General features: G+C 39.0%; 1 protein-coding gene across 2 annotated transcripts; it reads right to left on the bottom strand.

The window, feature by feature from the left end:
* Nucleotides 1–2,912: 2,912 nt before the first annotated feature.
* On the bottom strand, nucleotides 2,913–14,358 carry LOC107744923 (PWWP domain-containing protein 2B-like). Of its 2 annotated transcripts, XM_016558754.1 has the most exons (4): nucleotides 13,818–14,347; nucleotides 7,726–8,281; nucleotides 5,380–6,465; nucleotides 2,913–3,819 (listed from the first exon to the last, which is right to left on the bottom strand). In XM_016558754.1, exons 1-3 carry the CDS (start codon nucleotides 14,081–14,083, stop codon nucleotides 5,380–5,382), a joined length of 1,908 nt encoding a protein of 635 aa, XP_016414240.1. In that variant the 5' UTR covers nucleotides 14,084–14,347; the 3' UTR covers nucleotides 2,913–3,819. The 2 variants fall into 2 exon arrangements, with proteins under 2 accessions (XP_016414240.1, XP_016414248.1); XM_016558762.1 differs by lacking the exon at nucleotides 5,380–6,465 and having other exon boundaries at nucleotides 6,640–8,281; nucleotides 13,818–14,358.
* Nucleotides 14,359–14,663: the final 305 nt, after the last annotated feature.

The following is a 14,663-nucleotide window of genomic DNA, read 5'->3' as shown; positions in this document are numbered from 1 at the left end:
ACATTTCATTACACCAAATACACAAAATAATGTTCTTTTTAGCAGCATCATATGACCCCTTTAAAAACAAACACAAAAATTGAAAACACAATAACAATGAATGAACAACAAAAAATTAAAATAAAGTATATTTTTTTCATTATGACATTCTTTTCTTGACATTTAGACACATAAACCCCCCAATGTCTATTAGTGTAAGGCAAAAATAATATACTAATATATGATATAATAATAATACACTAAAGAACCCATCCAAATCTCTCTATAAAACTGATATAAATTCAGTTCAGTACAACAAACATTACCACAATGTAAAAATTAAACTACACTTCGAATTGTGCACTTAATTATTAACTTTTCTCTGCATTACTGTAATAAGATTTTTTTTTGTCACTGTCAATGACAATATGAAAATAACATCTCAATGCAAAAATAAATAAATACATCTTAAAGGTCCTTCCATGCATGCATGCATCCTTCTCTTTATGCATAATTTCTTATGTTTTGCTGAGATATGGACATTTCTACAGTTCTCCTGACATGGATCTGTTTAGTCATGAGCGCAGGAAATTAAACCATAAACTCAGCAGAATGAAAACCACCAGCTTCATGAATGATGATGATGATGACGGCAGTGAGGAAGGCTTTCATGACGAGTCAAACCGCTGGATTTGATGAGTCAGAATGAGTTTCTGTGGTCTGAAGGACTTTAGAAGAGCAGCTGTGCTTTAGGTCTCTCTCAGCTGGTTAATCAGAGCCTGTTCTTCTGACGTTTAACACAAACTAACATTAACTATGTAGTGCATTTCTCGCCTACACAAGTGTGTTTTTAGATCAACAATGCCAAAGGCTCATCAGATCAGAGCGTCTGTGGGGAGAAGCAGCAGCTCAGAGACACCAGAACAGCTCAGATTTCATCACGATAAGAGGTCTGAGCTGGAGAAGAGCTCATGCCACACACAGACCCATCCAGACCTGGGCCCGTATTCACAAAACATCTTCAGGCTGAAAGTAGCTCAAAACTCACAGATTGAGAAGAAAATCTTAAAAATAATGGGCGTGTCAGTCCTAAATTTAGGACTACTACATTTTTGTTCTAGGAGTATTTCACAAAGCGTTTTCGCACTAAAACTAGCTCTTAAATCTGTGAAAGGTTAGGAGCAGTGATCAGGAGTCCTAAGCCACAAACTATCCTAAAATAGCTGTTGCCAGCAATCTGCCTCGGAACAGAAACATTTTAGAGATATTTGACGATAATGAGCTTTTAAATAGGTATCGCCTTTGGTTTTGGAGGTTATCCCAACTCCAGATTTCCCTTTGATTATATCCTTGTTTTCATTAAGCAGCTGGACAAGAAGTAACATCTGTTCTTGCGTCGTTTAGTCTACTTCTACTTACATTTGTGATTTTGTACAGAAATAAGTATACGGTTTACACAGCTCCTTTCCATCCAACCCAGCACAATAAAATAAAATAAGTAAATAATCATAGTATCATAACAGTCTGAAGTTACATTAAAATAAAAGATCTTATAATGTAATATTCTACATTGAATATTCTACTCTGAAATGATTTTCTTTTCAGCCGTCATGTATCTCTCTTTTAAATCATCTTCAGCCATTCAATTCATCATGGTAAAATCAACTCCTGTCCAAAACTTTTCTTGTTGGATAGCCAGTTTCACTCAAATATATGGCACAATGTGAGTGAACTTGGTTGTGAATGCAGTTTCCTACTGACATTAAAAAATCACCTAGAGATACAAACCATCAACACCTGAAAGTGACTAACACGTTTTACATTGTAATAATATCTCACAATTTTTTTGCTGTATTTTTGATAAATGCAGCCTTGTTGATCAGAAGATATAAAAACATTACAAATCTTACCGACCACAAACCTTGTAATGCTAATTGTTTAACAATACATGACATTTACAGGTGCATCTCAATAAATTAGAATGATCATCACAATTAAAAGAACCAAAGACATAAACTACTTCAGTCTGTGTGCATTGAATTTATTTAATACACGAGTTTCACAATTTGAGTTGAATTACTCAAATAAATGAACTTTTCCACGACATTCTAATTTATTGAGATGCACCTGTAAATTGAGTTCCAAATCTGTAGATATGACCAGTTTGCATTCCTTTAGTTTAGTCGTGTGTGTGTGTGTGTAGTCAGCTGAGTGAACTAACAGACCAAACACAGGTCAAGACTTTAGTTACACACATAAGCCTCACTTTTGCAAGTAGGTCTGATTACACAACAGCAGAAATCATCAAGAGCTCTGCAGTGTTGAAATCAATCAGTCTTTCTCAACACAATCAGTGCAATGTCTTTCATAAACGGAAACCAACTCATCTGCCAATTAGCTTTTTCAAATCTATCAATAAAATGAAAGGTTAAATGCAGCCAATCGAATGTTTAAAGGGCCGTATGAAGCTCTGAAGAGGAGTAGGACGCTGTCTATTTTAGCCTTCCTTCTCATCCAAGTCAAACAGTAAAGTACATGATGTTAACCACAGTTTGTGAATGCAAACCACTCATTTGAGGCTCTACAAATGTTGCGTCATGAGCTGTCAACACGCTTTCACATTTAACACAAAGGCACAAGCTTTGTTTAGGCAATAGCTATGAAAAGCATCGGGTTTGATAGCAAACGACAGACGAGTGTAATAAACGAGAGGTCAGCAAGTGCCTCATTTACCTTTAACCACACGTGCAAAAGAGCATTGCTTTTATATTTTATTCTATTTACAGCACATTAAAAAAACTCCACCGTGTCGTGCCGTAGCAGATATAAAGCGCTCGACGCCCGCAGGTCTGTCCAGCGTCACAGCAGACACACAGATATTCAAGCCCACATACAGCTGCACTCATTCAGCACACACACGATCACTAACACACTGCTTTTTATGCTTTAATAAAAGAAACGGTGCATAGGAGCGTACAGTTCTCTCCAGATCTCCAGTGGAACATTTCATAAAGGAGGAAAGCAACGTAAACTGGGCTAAACGTGAGAATACAGTGTACACAACTTCCTGTAAGCATCCTTTAATCGTAAAAACTAAAAATCACCTCAAAAGCGATGGGTTGGCTCCTCCGAGAGTCTGCAAACTCGAGTTAGTGTTCACAGCAGGCCACCAAGGTACGGATAAAGTGCTTCTCTTAACGTGACACATTAAATAATTAAAGCAAAACATCACATAATCAAGAGTGAAAAAGAGGATGGAGAGACATACGAGAGATATATTTCTTGGAGAGGACAGAGAAAGTGAAGCGACTGACATACTGCATGGTGTAAGACCTACATGATGCAAAAAAGGAATTTCACATTTTCATAATCTGAAGAAACAGACACAGTAAGACTTGTCGTTTTGTATTATAATACGGATATTCGTCGTTCCGTTTGGATCCTAAACGGACGTCAGAGTCATAAGAAACAGCAGCAGTGAGATCTTACAGGAGGCCAGTCACCGGTCGAGTGCTTTTTTTTTTGTGAATAAATACATTCGGATTTAGTGTCGAGCTACTTGTTCTAATATCATGTACGTCCTAAAAAACAAACAAATGAAAGATGGAGAGACAAACGGGGGAATTGTTCGCTCCGAGGTTCCCACATTCTCCTCGTGGCCCCTCGAACACAGTCCGCGCATCGCCTTTTCTTCCAACAGCCGCGTGTGGAGGGAAATAAAGCACCTTCCCTCATGATATCCGTGGCAAACGAAGGCGCTCTCCGTCCGGGGAGATCGCCAAATCCTGGGAGCACCTGCAAAACCCTGAATGACAGCCAGTCCATTGCCATCCATGTCCTCTGCGGAGAGAAAACAAACAGATACATGAATAGACAGAACAGTATTCAGTACTGAGAAAAATGCAATTAATTGCATTATTTAAACGCAGTATTTGCATGCACTGTGCATTGATATGCTTATTTGAGAATGACGTCAACATGCTAAAAACAAATCATTGGGAGTTTGTTGTGAGTCAAGGATTTTATGTAAAGAGAATACAAAAATGCATGCATAAAAGGTGCATGGATAAAAACGCACAAATTTAGCAAAAAATGCATGCATATAAAAACACACAAATGAAGCATAAAAATGCACAAATGTTACACAAAAATGCATGCATAAAAAAATGCACAAATGATGCATAACGATGCACTGAAGTTTGGATCCGCAGACATGTAGTCATGCAAAGCACAGTGGTAGATGTGACTAAATATGGCTGGAGGCAAATTCGGGAGTCCAAACACTGGCAGTGGGAGCGGTTTGTGAACTTGAGCCAATATTGAACCAAGACTGCATCTGATCCTCAATAAACATGAGGTGACCTAGCAATCTCCAAAGAAACTGAAGCCATGGGAACCAACCGGGAATTTAAAGACATTTCTATGCAAAACAGAAATGAAGCCTACTGTTTTCAATAACTTTTAGAGATCATGAAATTGAAAGAAAATGTGCACCTAAAAACACAATTGAACAAAGAACAGTAAAGCTTGAAGTACACTTTCTTTTGTTACACGTACACAAGGGTATATGTAAGGTGCACCTTCAATATTAACATACGTAATATACGTGCATTGCCTGATTTTTTCTAACCGTGTGCAATCTGTACGTTTAGAAAGCACATGCACCTTGAATATTTTTGGAGACAAATACACAAACAGATATTAGGCCTGCATGATTAATCAAAATAAATAAATAAATTAAATAAATAAATATACGTGCTACGTGTTTTAGAGTTTCAGAGTAAGTTTATTTCAGTCAAAATAAACGTTCGGTGGTTTAATTTTAATTTATTCATTATAAAACATTAAACCACTAAACTTTTATTTATGTTAGGTAAATTGAGAGACTGTAAAATAAAAATGTATATATATTTATATAATTTTACCTAAATAGTTTATTTGTTTACAATAATAATATCGTTATAATAATACTAATATTTTACTTAGGAATAACAATAATTATTATTAATGAATTAATGAATATTAATAACAACAACAATTATTATATAGTCATATTTACATATAAATCACAAAATTTTGGGCCAAAATGTGCAACCCAACAAATAAAGCAAAACTATTGATTTTTTTTTTATCGCAATTGCAATTTTGGTCCACAAGGTGTCGACACTGGCCCAAGGCCATTGTTTTACATCTTTAAAATAAACAATATACAGATCAACAACAAAAACAACACACAATTTTATCGCTTCTAGAGAGAAATAGCACAGATACTGGGCAAAGATTAAACTTTCTAGAGCGCATGGCTCGAGCGCGCGGAATACTTTGAAAGCGATCTGCTGTACGTCAAAACTAAAGTATGCTATGCTTGTCATTTCACACAAAGAAAGACCAGAGACTCACCTAAGTTTCGCAGTGAGTCAGCAGAGATGTGATTTCGGCACTCATGTGTCCCACCGCCTTGGCGGCCTCCATGATGGCACGGCGGTACATCCCTTTCTTTTTGCGGTTGAAGCGTGACCTGAAGAATTCGCGGAATGGCGAGAGTTTGGCAACCGAGAGTTGGGAGGTGGTGGGAGAACCGAACCAGGAGACTTTAGCTTCGGGCCAGGGAGCATGGACCTCGCCTTCTTCTCTACGAGTACCGCTAATACTGAGTATCCGCGCAGGCCACCAAGGAAATCCGTGGATCTTCCCCCAAACAACATCACCCACTGTTACGCCGTGACCTTCCTCGGTCACGCATTTAGTCATGCTGCGAGTGTGCAGTCGTACGGTGAGAGGCGGAACAGTCTTACTTTCCCCTTGAGAGGAAGACGAGACTGCGATATCGTCGCCTGGAGCGAGGTCGCAGATTTCCGGCGACGTTCCGTCGGAGCTGAACGACTTGGACTCGTCTAGACTGTCACTGCTGCACACGGAGAGGCTCGACGAGTCCGCTTTCCTCTTCCGGAAGTTGATGAGTAAAGTCAAGTCTCCGTGCCGTTCCACTTCCTCGCCTGACCAAAGCTCTAGCGAATTCTTCTCCGCACCATCTTCAGACTGAGAGTTGGGAACTCTAGGACTTTTCCTCCGAACGCCGTCCACTAGTTCCGCCTCGTAAGTGGACACCTGCTCCGCTCCGTCGGCCCGGGATCTCAAGCGTATCTTGGGCGAAGGGGCGTCCGGATTACTCAACTTTGGGAGCTTGAGTTTGGGAATTGAAATGGTAAGACCCGTTCGGATGGTGTCTACAGGAGATTGCACGACTTTTTGGGATTCCTTGGAAGCGTTTTGCTCTCCGTGGCCGTTCTGCAGAAGCTGCTTCGGGCAGAAAGGTTTGACAGAACCGTGAACCCTCGAGGGGATCTTCATCACTTCGCCTTTGCCTTGTGGAGTGCTATAAGAGATCTTAATCACGGGACTATGGGGAACGATGTCCCCTTTGGGAAGCTTCTCGTCGTCTTTCTTGTCCTTGCGGAAGCGTTTGCTGTCATAGACCGTTGATTCCTCTCGTCTCTTTGACTCTTTGTTGTTGTTGTCTCCGACAGATACTGGGCAAAGATTAAACTTTCTAGAGCGCATGGCTCGAGCGCGCGGAATACTTTGAAAGCGATCTGCTGTACGTCAAAACTAAAGTATGCTATGCTTGTCATTTCACACAAAGAAAGACCAGAGACTCACCTAAGTTTCGCAGTGAGTCAGCAGAGATGTGATTTCGGCACTCATGTGTCCCACCGCCTTGGCGGCCTCCATGATGGCACGGCTGTACATCCCTTTCTTTTTGCGGTTGAAGCGTGACCTGAAGAATTCGCGGAATGGCGAGAGTTTGGCAACCGAGAGTTGGGAGGTGGTGGGAGAACCGAACCAGGAGACTTTAGCTTCGGGCCAAGGAGCATCGACCTCGCCTTCTTCTCTACGAATACCACTAATACTGAGTATCCGCGCAGGCCACCAAGGAAATCCGTGGATCTTCCCCCAAACAACATCACCCACTGTTACGCCGTGACCTTCCTCGGTCACGCATTTAGTCATGCTGCGAGTGTGCAGTCGTACGGTGAGAGGCGGAACAGTCTTACTTTCCCCTTGAGAGGAAGACGAGACTGCGATATCGTCGCCTGGAGCGAGGTCGCAGATTTCCGGCGACGTTCCGTCGGAGCTGAACGACTTGGACTCGTCTAGACTGTCACTGCTGCACACGGAGAGGCTCGACGAGTCCGCTTTCCTCTTCCGGAAGTTGATGAGTAAAGTCAAGTCTCCGTGCCGTTCCACTTCCTCGCCTGACCAAAGCTCTAGCGAATTCTTCTCCGCACCATCTTCAGACTGAGAGTTGGGAACTCTAGGACTTTTCCTCCGAACGCCGTCCACTAGTTCCGCCTCGTAAGTGGACACCTGCTCCGCTCCGTCGGCCCGGGATCTCAAGCGTATCTTGGGCGAAGGGGCGTCCGGATTACTCAACTTTGGGAGCTTGAGTTTGGGAATGGAAATGGTAAGACCCGTTCGGATGGCGTCTACCGGAGGTTGCACGACTTTCTGGGATTCCTTGGAAGCGTCTCGTTCTCCGTGGCCGTTCTGTAACAGCTGCTTCGGACAGAAGGGTTTGACAGAACCGTGAACCCTCGAGGGGATCTTCATCACTTCGCCTTTGCCTTGTGGAGTGCTATAAGAGATCTTAATCACGGGACTATGGGGAACGATGTCCCCTTTGGGAAGCTTCTCGTCGTCTTTCTTGTCCTTGCGGAAGCGTTTGCTGTCATAGACCGTTGATTCCTCTCGTCTCTTTGACTCTTTGTTGTTGTTGTCTCCGTCGTCCTTCCTCTTGGCTGGGGTTGATTTAGTGTCCTCCTCGTCGGCTTGAGGCGCGTTCTCCTTCCTAGACGTCTTGGGCACCGTTGGTCCATCTTTGCTCTCCTCGTCGCTGTTTAGTGTGTTTTTGCATTTCTCGCACAGCACCTGCCGAGGTCTCAGTCGGATTGTGCTCATGATCATCCTTCCAGGTTCTCGACTTCGTCTTTTCTTCCTCTTGATTGGACGCGGCGGTGGTTGCGGTACCCATTGGTTGTATGTGTGCCGGACCCACATGGGCTGCGGAAACGGGGCGCCTTCGAAGTACGGCGGATATGTGGGCTGGCCCGGTTGCACCGGGATGGGTACGGGAGCGGGCGGAGGTGCCACCTCAGGCTCTGTGTTCTCATCTTTTGGTCGTTGCGTCGGCTGACTAACAGGTTCAGAGGAAACCTCTTCACTCGAGACTTCACAGTCCGGCTTCAATATGAGGCTCTCTTCGGATTTTCCAAAAACGTCTGGAAGGCAAAACAGCCCAGTCCTACGGAAAAGAGTCAAGAGGGAACATAAGAGCCAATCATTTCACTCAACTCATTTGGTGAGTGGTGTGTGATGCTAATTTCTTACATTTACATTACATTTAGTCATTTAGCAGATGCTTTTATCCAAAGCGACTTACAAATGAGGACAATAGAAGCAATCAAAACCAACAAATGTCTCTGTTAGCCTAATGCAGTACACATAGCAAGTTTTTTTTAATTATATAATAAATAAAAAAAGAAAAGAGCTAGTGTTAGAGGCCTTTTTTTTTGCTTTTCCAAAATAAAAGTTTTTCTTTACATAGTATATATGTGTGTGAACTGTGTATATTTATTATGTACATACAAATGCACACATATTAACATGTGTACGTTTACATTCATATAATTTATATATTATATATAAATATATTTAACATATAAACAACATATTTCTTAAATATATACATGCTTGTATATGTATTTATATATACCTAATAAATATACACAGTACACACACATATGTAAACAAAAACTTATTTTGGATGCGATTAATCATTAGACAGCACTCTATGTTGAACTCTTATCCTCTGGAAGAAGGTATAGAATCCTTCATTGTAAGCGGAACAGGTTTAAACACTCTTTTATACCAGTATCAATTAGATTGTTGAATACTGATCAGTGATGCTTATGCCTTTCTGTATCTGTGTGAGTGGTTGATGTGTATAGTGTGTATGAATATTGTTTTCATTTTTAAATGTATCAGGTTTTTGTCAAAATGCTTGGCTATTGGGTCCATTACAAATTTCCCCTTTCGGGACAATAAAGTATATTTCATATATCATAATGCACAGAGTAATGGAGGTTAATTACCCATAATACTGCGTGCGCTTCTGTACATCGACACAAAAGCTTCCTGATGTTCTGTTATTCTGAGTCGAGACTTTTCTAGACTTCGTGGCACCAATTAGACTCAAAAAATAAGGACAATACTGGTTTTCTGACACTCCCCCGTCCACCATTGTTTGGACGAACAGATAGTTAAGATAGTGTCGGGATGCTGAGCCACAATTTTGTTTCGTGTTTTTTTGTCATTATGTAAAAAATTGTTTTAGTTATTTTAGTACTTCAACAAACTAAACTTGAGAAACTAACTGAAATAAATAAAATGTGCATTTTTTATCATATTATTTCAGTTAATGTTTGTCAAAAAAAAGCAATTTTTATGGCTTTGGATTTAGTTTACAATAATCTAAAATGGCACAGAAAAAAACCCCCAAAAAAACTTACATCACCTTTAAATGTCCTTATTTTTATCACTATCACAGTGTTGCAAAACCTCTGAACGCTCAAGAACGGAAATACACGATTAATCATTACTAATGGCAAGCTGACTCTTGACCAGAAAAACAGGTTAGTGAACCAGTTATATCACGCAACACATAACCACACCTATTTGTTTTTATAGCCTTTAAAAAACACCACAGATATCGCTTCATCTCTCAAAACTCTTATTCTTAGAAACTCTAATATAAAATACAACTTAAAGCAAATGAAGACTATTTTAGGATAACCATAATTATTATTATGTGCATTGTGACATTGTTTTCATAATTAGGCACATTATCTCCCCAACACCTCACTACTGTAAACGAGTTTAAATTATTCTCAGTGGTGATACTCAATAGATTTTCAACACTTTGTATATTTGTATTTAATGAAACAAATACTACATACAAATTCATGACAAGTTTTGTGAACCTGAGACAGTAGTTTAAAATAAAAATTAAGTAGGCCTGAATTATGACTAATATGAATAATATGGAAGCCCATTTCCACCACAGGGGGAAAAATTTTTTTTTTTGAAATAACTTTTTTTCTTGCAATTCTGAGATTATATAAATATATAAAAATTAAACTCAGAATTGTGAGACATAAATGGGTCAAAGATGAGACGTCCCATTTTGGCGTCTGCATGGAATTAAATTTACAAAAGTGATTTTGTTTATATATATGCATAAAAAGCATAATAACTGCAAGTTAAGCGTCTACTTTAATGTTTCTGATAACTTCTGTGAAAATAAAATGTCAACACATGGTTGAAATAATGTTCTATTGTCATTCGGTGTAACAGATTTATTAATGTAAAAATAGAAATAGCATACATGATAGTATTCTGATGCGTACTTATTAAAATATATAAAATAAGTGCTATACTACATTTTATTCATAACTATATAAATGGGTAAAACCTAGTGGTTTGAAGAATAGTGGCAAAGATTGGTAAAGATTTAAAATGACAATTAATTAGTATTTTAGAGCTGAACTGTTATCCTTAAATAGAGTCTTTTAATGTCATCCAACGAGTCTTGATCTAAAAAGATTTTTTAACTATTGTTATGCTGAATGACATTTTAGTTTCTGTAAATCATGGTAAAAATGCATGACAGTCATTAGTTTTTCCTCAGAAAAAAAAAACTAAAAAACAGAACACGTTCTAATACAGAGAAGAGAGAGAGAGAGAGAGAGAGAGAGAGAGAAACTATTTAAAGCTGTATTAAACTTTTATTGCTTTGATGCTTGAAAACTCGTTTCTGTCTTTAACCCAAACTCAGAATTAAGAGACATAAACTAGCAATTCAGTTTTTTTGTTTCCACCACAGAACAAAAAATAAAAAGGTCATTGCGACTTTGTTTTAATTCGGACTTTTCTTCTTAGAACTGTGAGTTTATGTCCCACACTTCTGATTTTATATTTTGCATGCAATTCTGACTTTGTTTTTTCTGCCTGGCGCCTCGAGGTGAGCATGAGTCTGTGAAAGAGGCAGCCTGAGCCAAAGCAAAGAGCCGTGCGCGGTTAGAAACGACAGACATAGAGACCAGCGGGACGAGATCCGGATCCCCCTCCACCTCACTGAACAAAAACAATCCCATAAACCACCGGGGACACAGCAGAGGCCCAAGAGATTTGCTTGTTTTCACATCCAGCCCTGAAATCTGGGATTATTAATTAAACCTCAGAAGGAAGTCCTGCGGGTAAAAGAGGCAGAAACCCTCAGGCAATAAACACCAATCACCTGTCCTCGAGGCCTACAGCGGCAGAACCCAAAAACCACGGCGTGTAGGTGTAAGAAAACATTTCATTGCATAATCAGAGTATTTATAACAGCTCAAATGTTCATGACAGGCCGTTCAGAGTGGAACGCTAACTGACTACCGAGACTGAATTCTGCTTACTATTTTAAAGAACGTAAGAATTATTCTATGATAAAAGTTGAATATGATTATTTGAGTGCACTGAAAAACAATTGGTGCAGAAGAAACGTCAAGGAACACACTGACCTAAATGTGAAATTCTGAAGTAGAAAAACATAAATAGCATTTTCTAGTAAAACTCTCCAAAAATCTTTATTTACGACAGCATTGAAAAATCATTTTTACAGTGAATGCAGTTTAGTTTCCATTTGTAAATTAATTCTGAAAAACAAAATTAGCACATTTCTGACTTTCTTACTTTCAATTGCAATTTCATAATTCAGACTTTTCTTCTCAGAAGTGCAAGGGACAAAGTCAGAATTGAGATACAGTCACAATTACCTTTTAAACTGCATTGTTTGTGAAACATTAAGCAACATGACATTTCTTTGAAGTCGAAAGACTGAAATAGTAATTTCTAGCAAACATACTTCAATAATCTTTATTTACAACTTTGCAAAATCTTTTTTTTTTTTTTTACAGTGCATACAGCTTATTTAGCATTTTTTATTTACCGGTATTTTTGAAAAATAAAACGAGTAAAATTCTGACTTTTTTTCCTTGCAATACTGAGTTAATATTTCACAATTTAGATTTTCTTCTCAGAATTGCAAGGGAAAAAGTCAGAATTGTGAGAAAAAAAATTCACAATTACCTTTTTGATTTTTTATAACAATAAATCTTATTTTCAGCTTATTTTAGCACACTCAAAAATTGGTGCAGAAACTTTTCTGTTGTAGAAAATGACGTTTTGAAGTATAAAAACAATAGTGTTTTCTAGTAAAACATACTCCAATAATCTTTACTTACAACTTCGTAAAAGCATTTTTTTAGTGCATGCAGCTTATTTTCCTTTTGAAGTTATGCTTGGTGCAGAAACATGTACATTTTGTTAGTTTAATGAAATACTACGTTAAAAAAAGATGATAGTTCTGGTACATTGGTCACACTGGAAATGAAAGGTTGAGCGCACTGCATTGTGGGACACTGTAATAAAATAAAATCAAATAAAACCCAGCATATGTAGACGGTTTATATCATAAGCTGTCAAAATATTTAACATTTAAACCAAATATATGGAATACCGCGTAAACTTACTGAACGATAAACGCAGCTCTAGAATGCAAGCGATGTTTCATTTCACTCTATAATATTCTGATGCAGTGTCTATAGAAACCTCACAGTTGCTCATATTCAAGCAAATATCATGTTCATATGCTGTTTATAATGGAATATAACATTGTGAAGCGGTTGAGCGACATTTCACATGATTTCACATTAAACCATAAAACCTGAAAATAACATTAATTTTTTATGAGAAAGGGAATGAGGTGGCTACACAATTAATCGAATTTCTAATCGCTATTACAATTACAGATGCCACAATTACATAATCGTTCAAAGTCCGCTCATGTTATCCTGCATGCTTAAGATGTGTTTTTAAGGGTTTTAGCATAACATTATAATACCAATACCATGGATATTTTTTACTTTTTATTTTAAGAAGAAACCAATCCAATATATATTTGACATTTGATGCTTAATACTATAGAAAAGCAAGTATTAATACTCTCAGCTGGTTTATTTTCATATAAAAATATGGCATGCAGTTGCTTCAAACATAATTCAATGTAAATTGTGATAATCGTAATTAATAATCGCAATTACAATTTCAAGGGAATAATCGACAACTGTGATTTTTGTCATAACCGTGCAGCCCTAAAGACAGGTCATTATAAATATGAGAAAACAGGTAAACAATCAAAGGCCTCATGTGAGATTTTATAAGAAAAACATTTAAATTAAATTCCCAAAATGCATTTAGACGGATGAAACCAATAAACAGGTTTAGCTCAGCAATATTTGACCTTTAAACTGAATGTATGTCCAGGACAGGTAGGCTTTTATAACAATGCCATATCTGACCCTTCATGAAGAATAATGACGATTAAACGGATTGCGTGACCCAATTCGAGAATGCTCGATGATAACTGCGCGTGAAAACATCAATCAATGTTTCAGCTGGAAATGATACAATGATACAATGTAACATGAAAGAGCTCCAGACGCTGCATGGCTGAAGCAGAAAGATCAAGCAATCTACACTCAAGAAAAATCACACAATCCGACACAAAAGAGCCGATTTATTCGCGTTTATAATGTGATGATGATGATGATGAAGGTTGCAGTTCTTCTCATTGTCTCTGATTAAGGCCTGCTGCTTGTGTTGTCCTGGCCTAGTGCTGGGCCTGACCTGACCAAAGTGTGTTTTTGCACAAAAAAACACAAAGAAAGGCGACTCACTTTCTGCTGCAGTCCAGCAGGACGCCGGTGTAGCTCCTCTCCCGGTACGTAAGCGTCCCCCCCAGCGTGTCGTTGACGATCTGCTCGACGGTCACCGGGATCCGGGAGCCGGCCCGCAGCTCCTCCGCTACAGCCTGCATCGTCTCCTCGCTCGGTGTCCGGCTGGGCGTCGCTCGATCCCGGCCGCCGGAGCCACGGTCGCGTCGCTCTTCTCTGCTGCTGCTGCTGCGATCGGCCAGCGCGCTCGAGACGCGCAGTGACGCCATCAGCAGCTCCGGTTACCACGGATCCGTCCGCGGTGACATCACCAGAGAAAGACGAGAGGATGCCCAGAATGAATCCAGCTGATACAATATGTGGGCAAAGTAGTTTTTCACTGTCCAAAACTAGCAAATCTATTCGTGCTCTGTTTCTAAAGGAAGTTGCGACCAAGCCTTGCTCCATTGCTTATTGAGCCAAATCTGTTGATAATCTTTAGTGGGAAAGTGGTTATTGCATCACACAAGTTTTTTTGTTTTTGTTTTTGTTACAAACAAGGTAATAGAAATATCTTTCAAAATAATTAATAAATGTGACCCTGGAGCACAAAACCAGTCATAAGGGTCAATTTTTCGAAATTGAGATGTATGCATCATCTGAAAGCTGAATAATTAAGCTTTCCATTGATGTATGGTTTGTTAGGATAGGACAATATTTGGCTGAGATACAACTATTTGAAAATCTGGAATCTACGGGTGCAAAAAAATCAACGCGAAAACTGCACTTGTCAAGCCATTTCATATGCTCTTTAACTAAGCTGATAAAATTTAACAGAGTTGTTGGCAGAAAATATATTGATTTTATAAG

Source organism: Sinocyclocheilus rhinocerous, unplaced genomic scaffold, assembly GCF_001515625.1.
Source record: "Sinocyclocheilus rhinocerous isolate Xijiao unplaced genomic scaffold, SAMN03320098_v1.1 scaffold881, whole genome shotgun sequence".
NCBI classification, from domain to species: Eukaryota; Metazoa; Chordata; class Actinopteri; order Cypriniformes; family Cyprinidae; genus Sinocyclocheilus; species Sinocyclocheilus rhinocerous.
The sequence above is the reverse complement of the archived record's forward strand: the minus strand, read 5'-3'. Positions and strand labels throughout refer to the sequence as shown.

Bases quoted from the DNA above. Each gene is read 5' to 3' on its own strand.
- LOC107744923 (XM_016558762.1), bottom strand. From the start codon at position 14,083: ATGGCGTCACTGCGCGTCTCGAGCGCGCTGGCCGATCGCAGCAGCAGC. The intron at 8,282-13,817 runs GTGAGTCGCCTT...TCTTTTCCGTAG, and splicing joins CTGCTGGACTGCAGCAGAAA to GACTGGGCTGTTTTGCCTTC.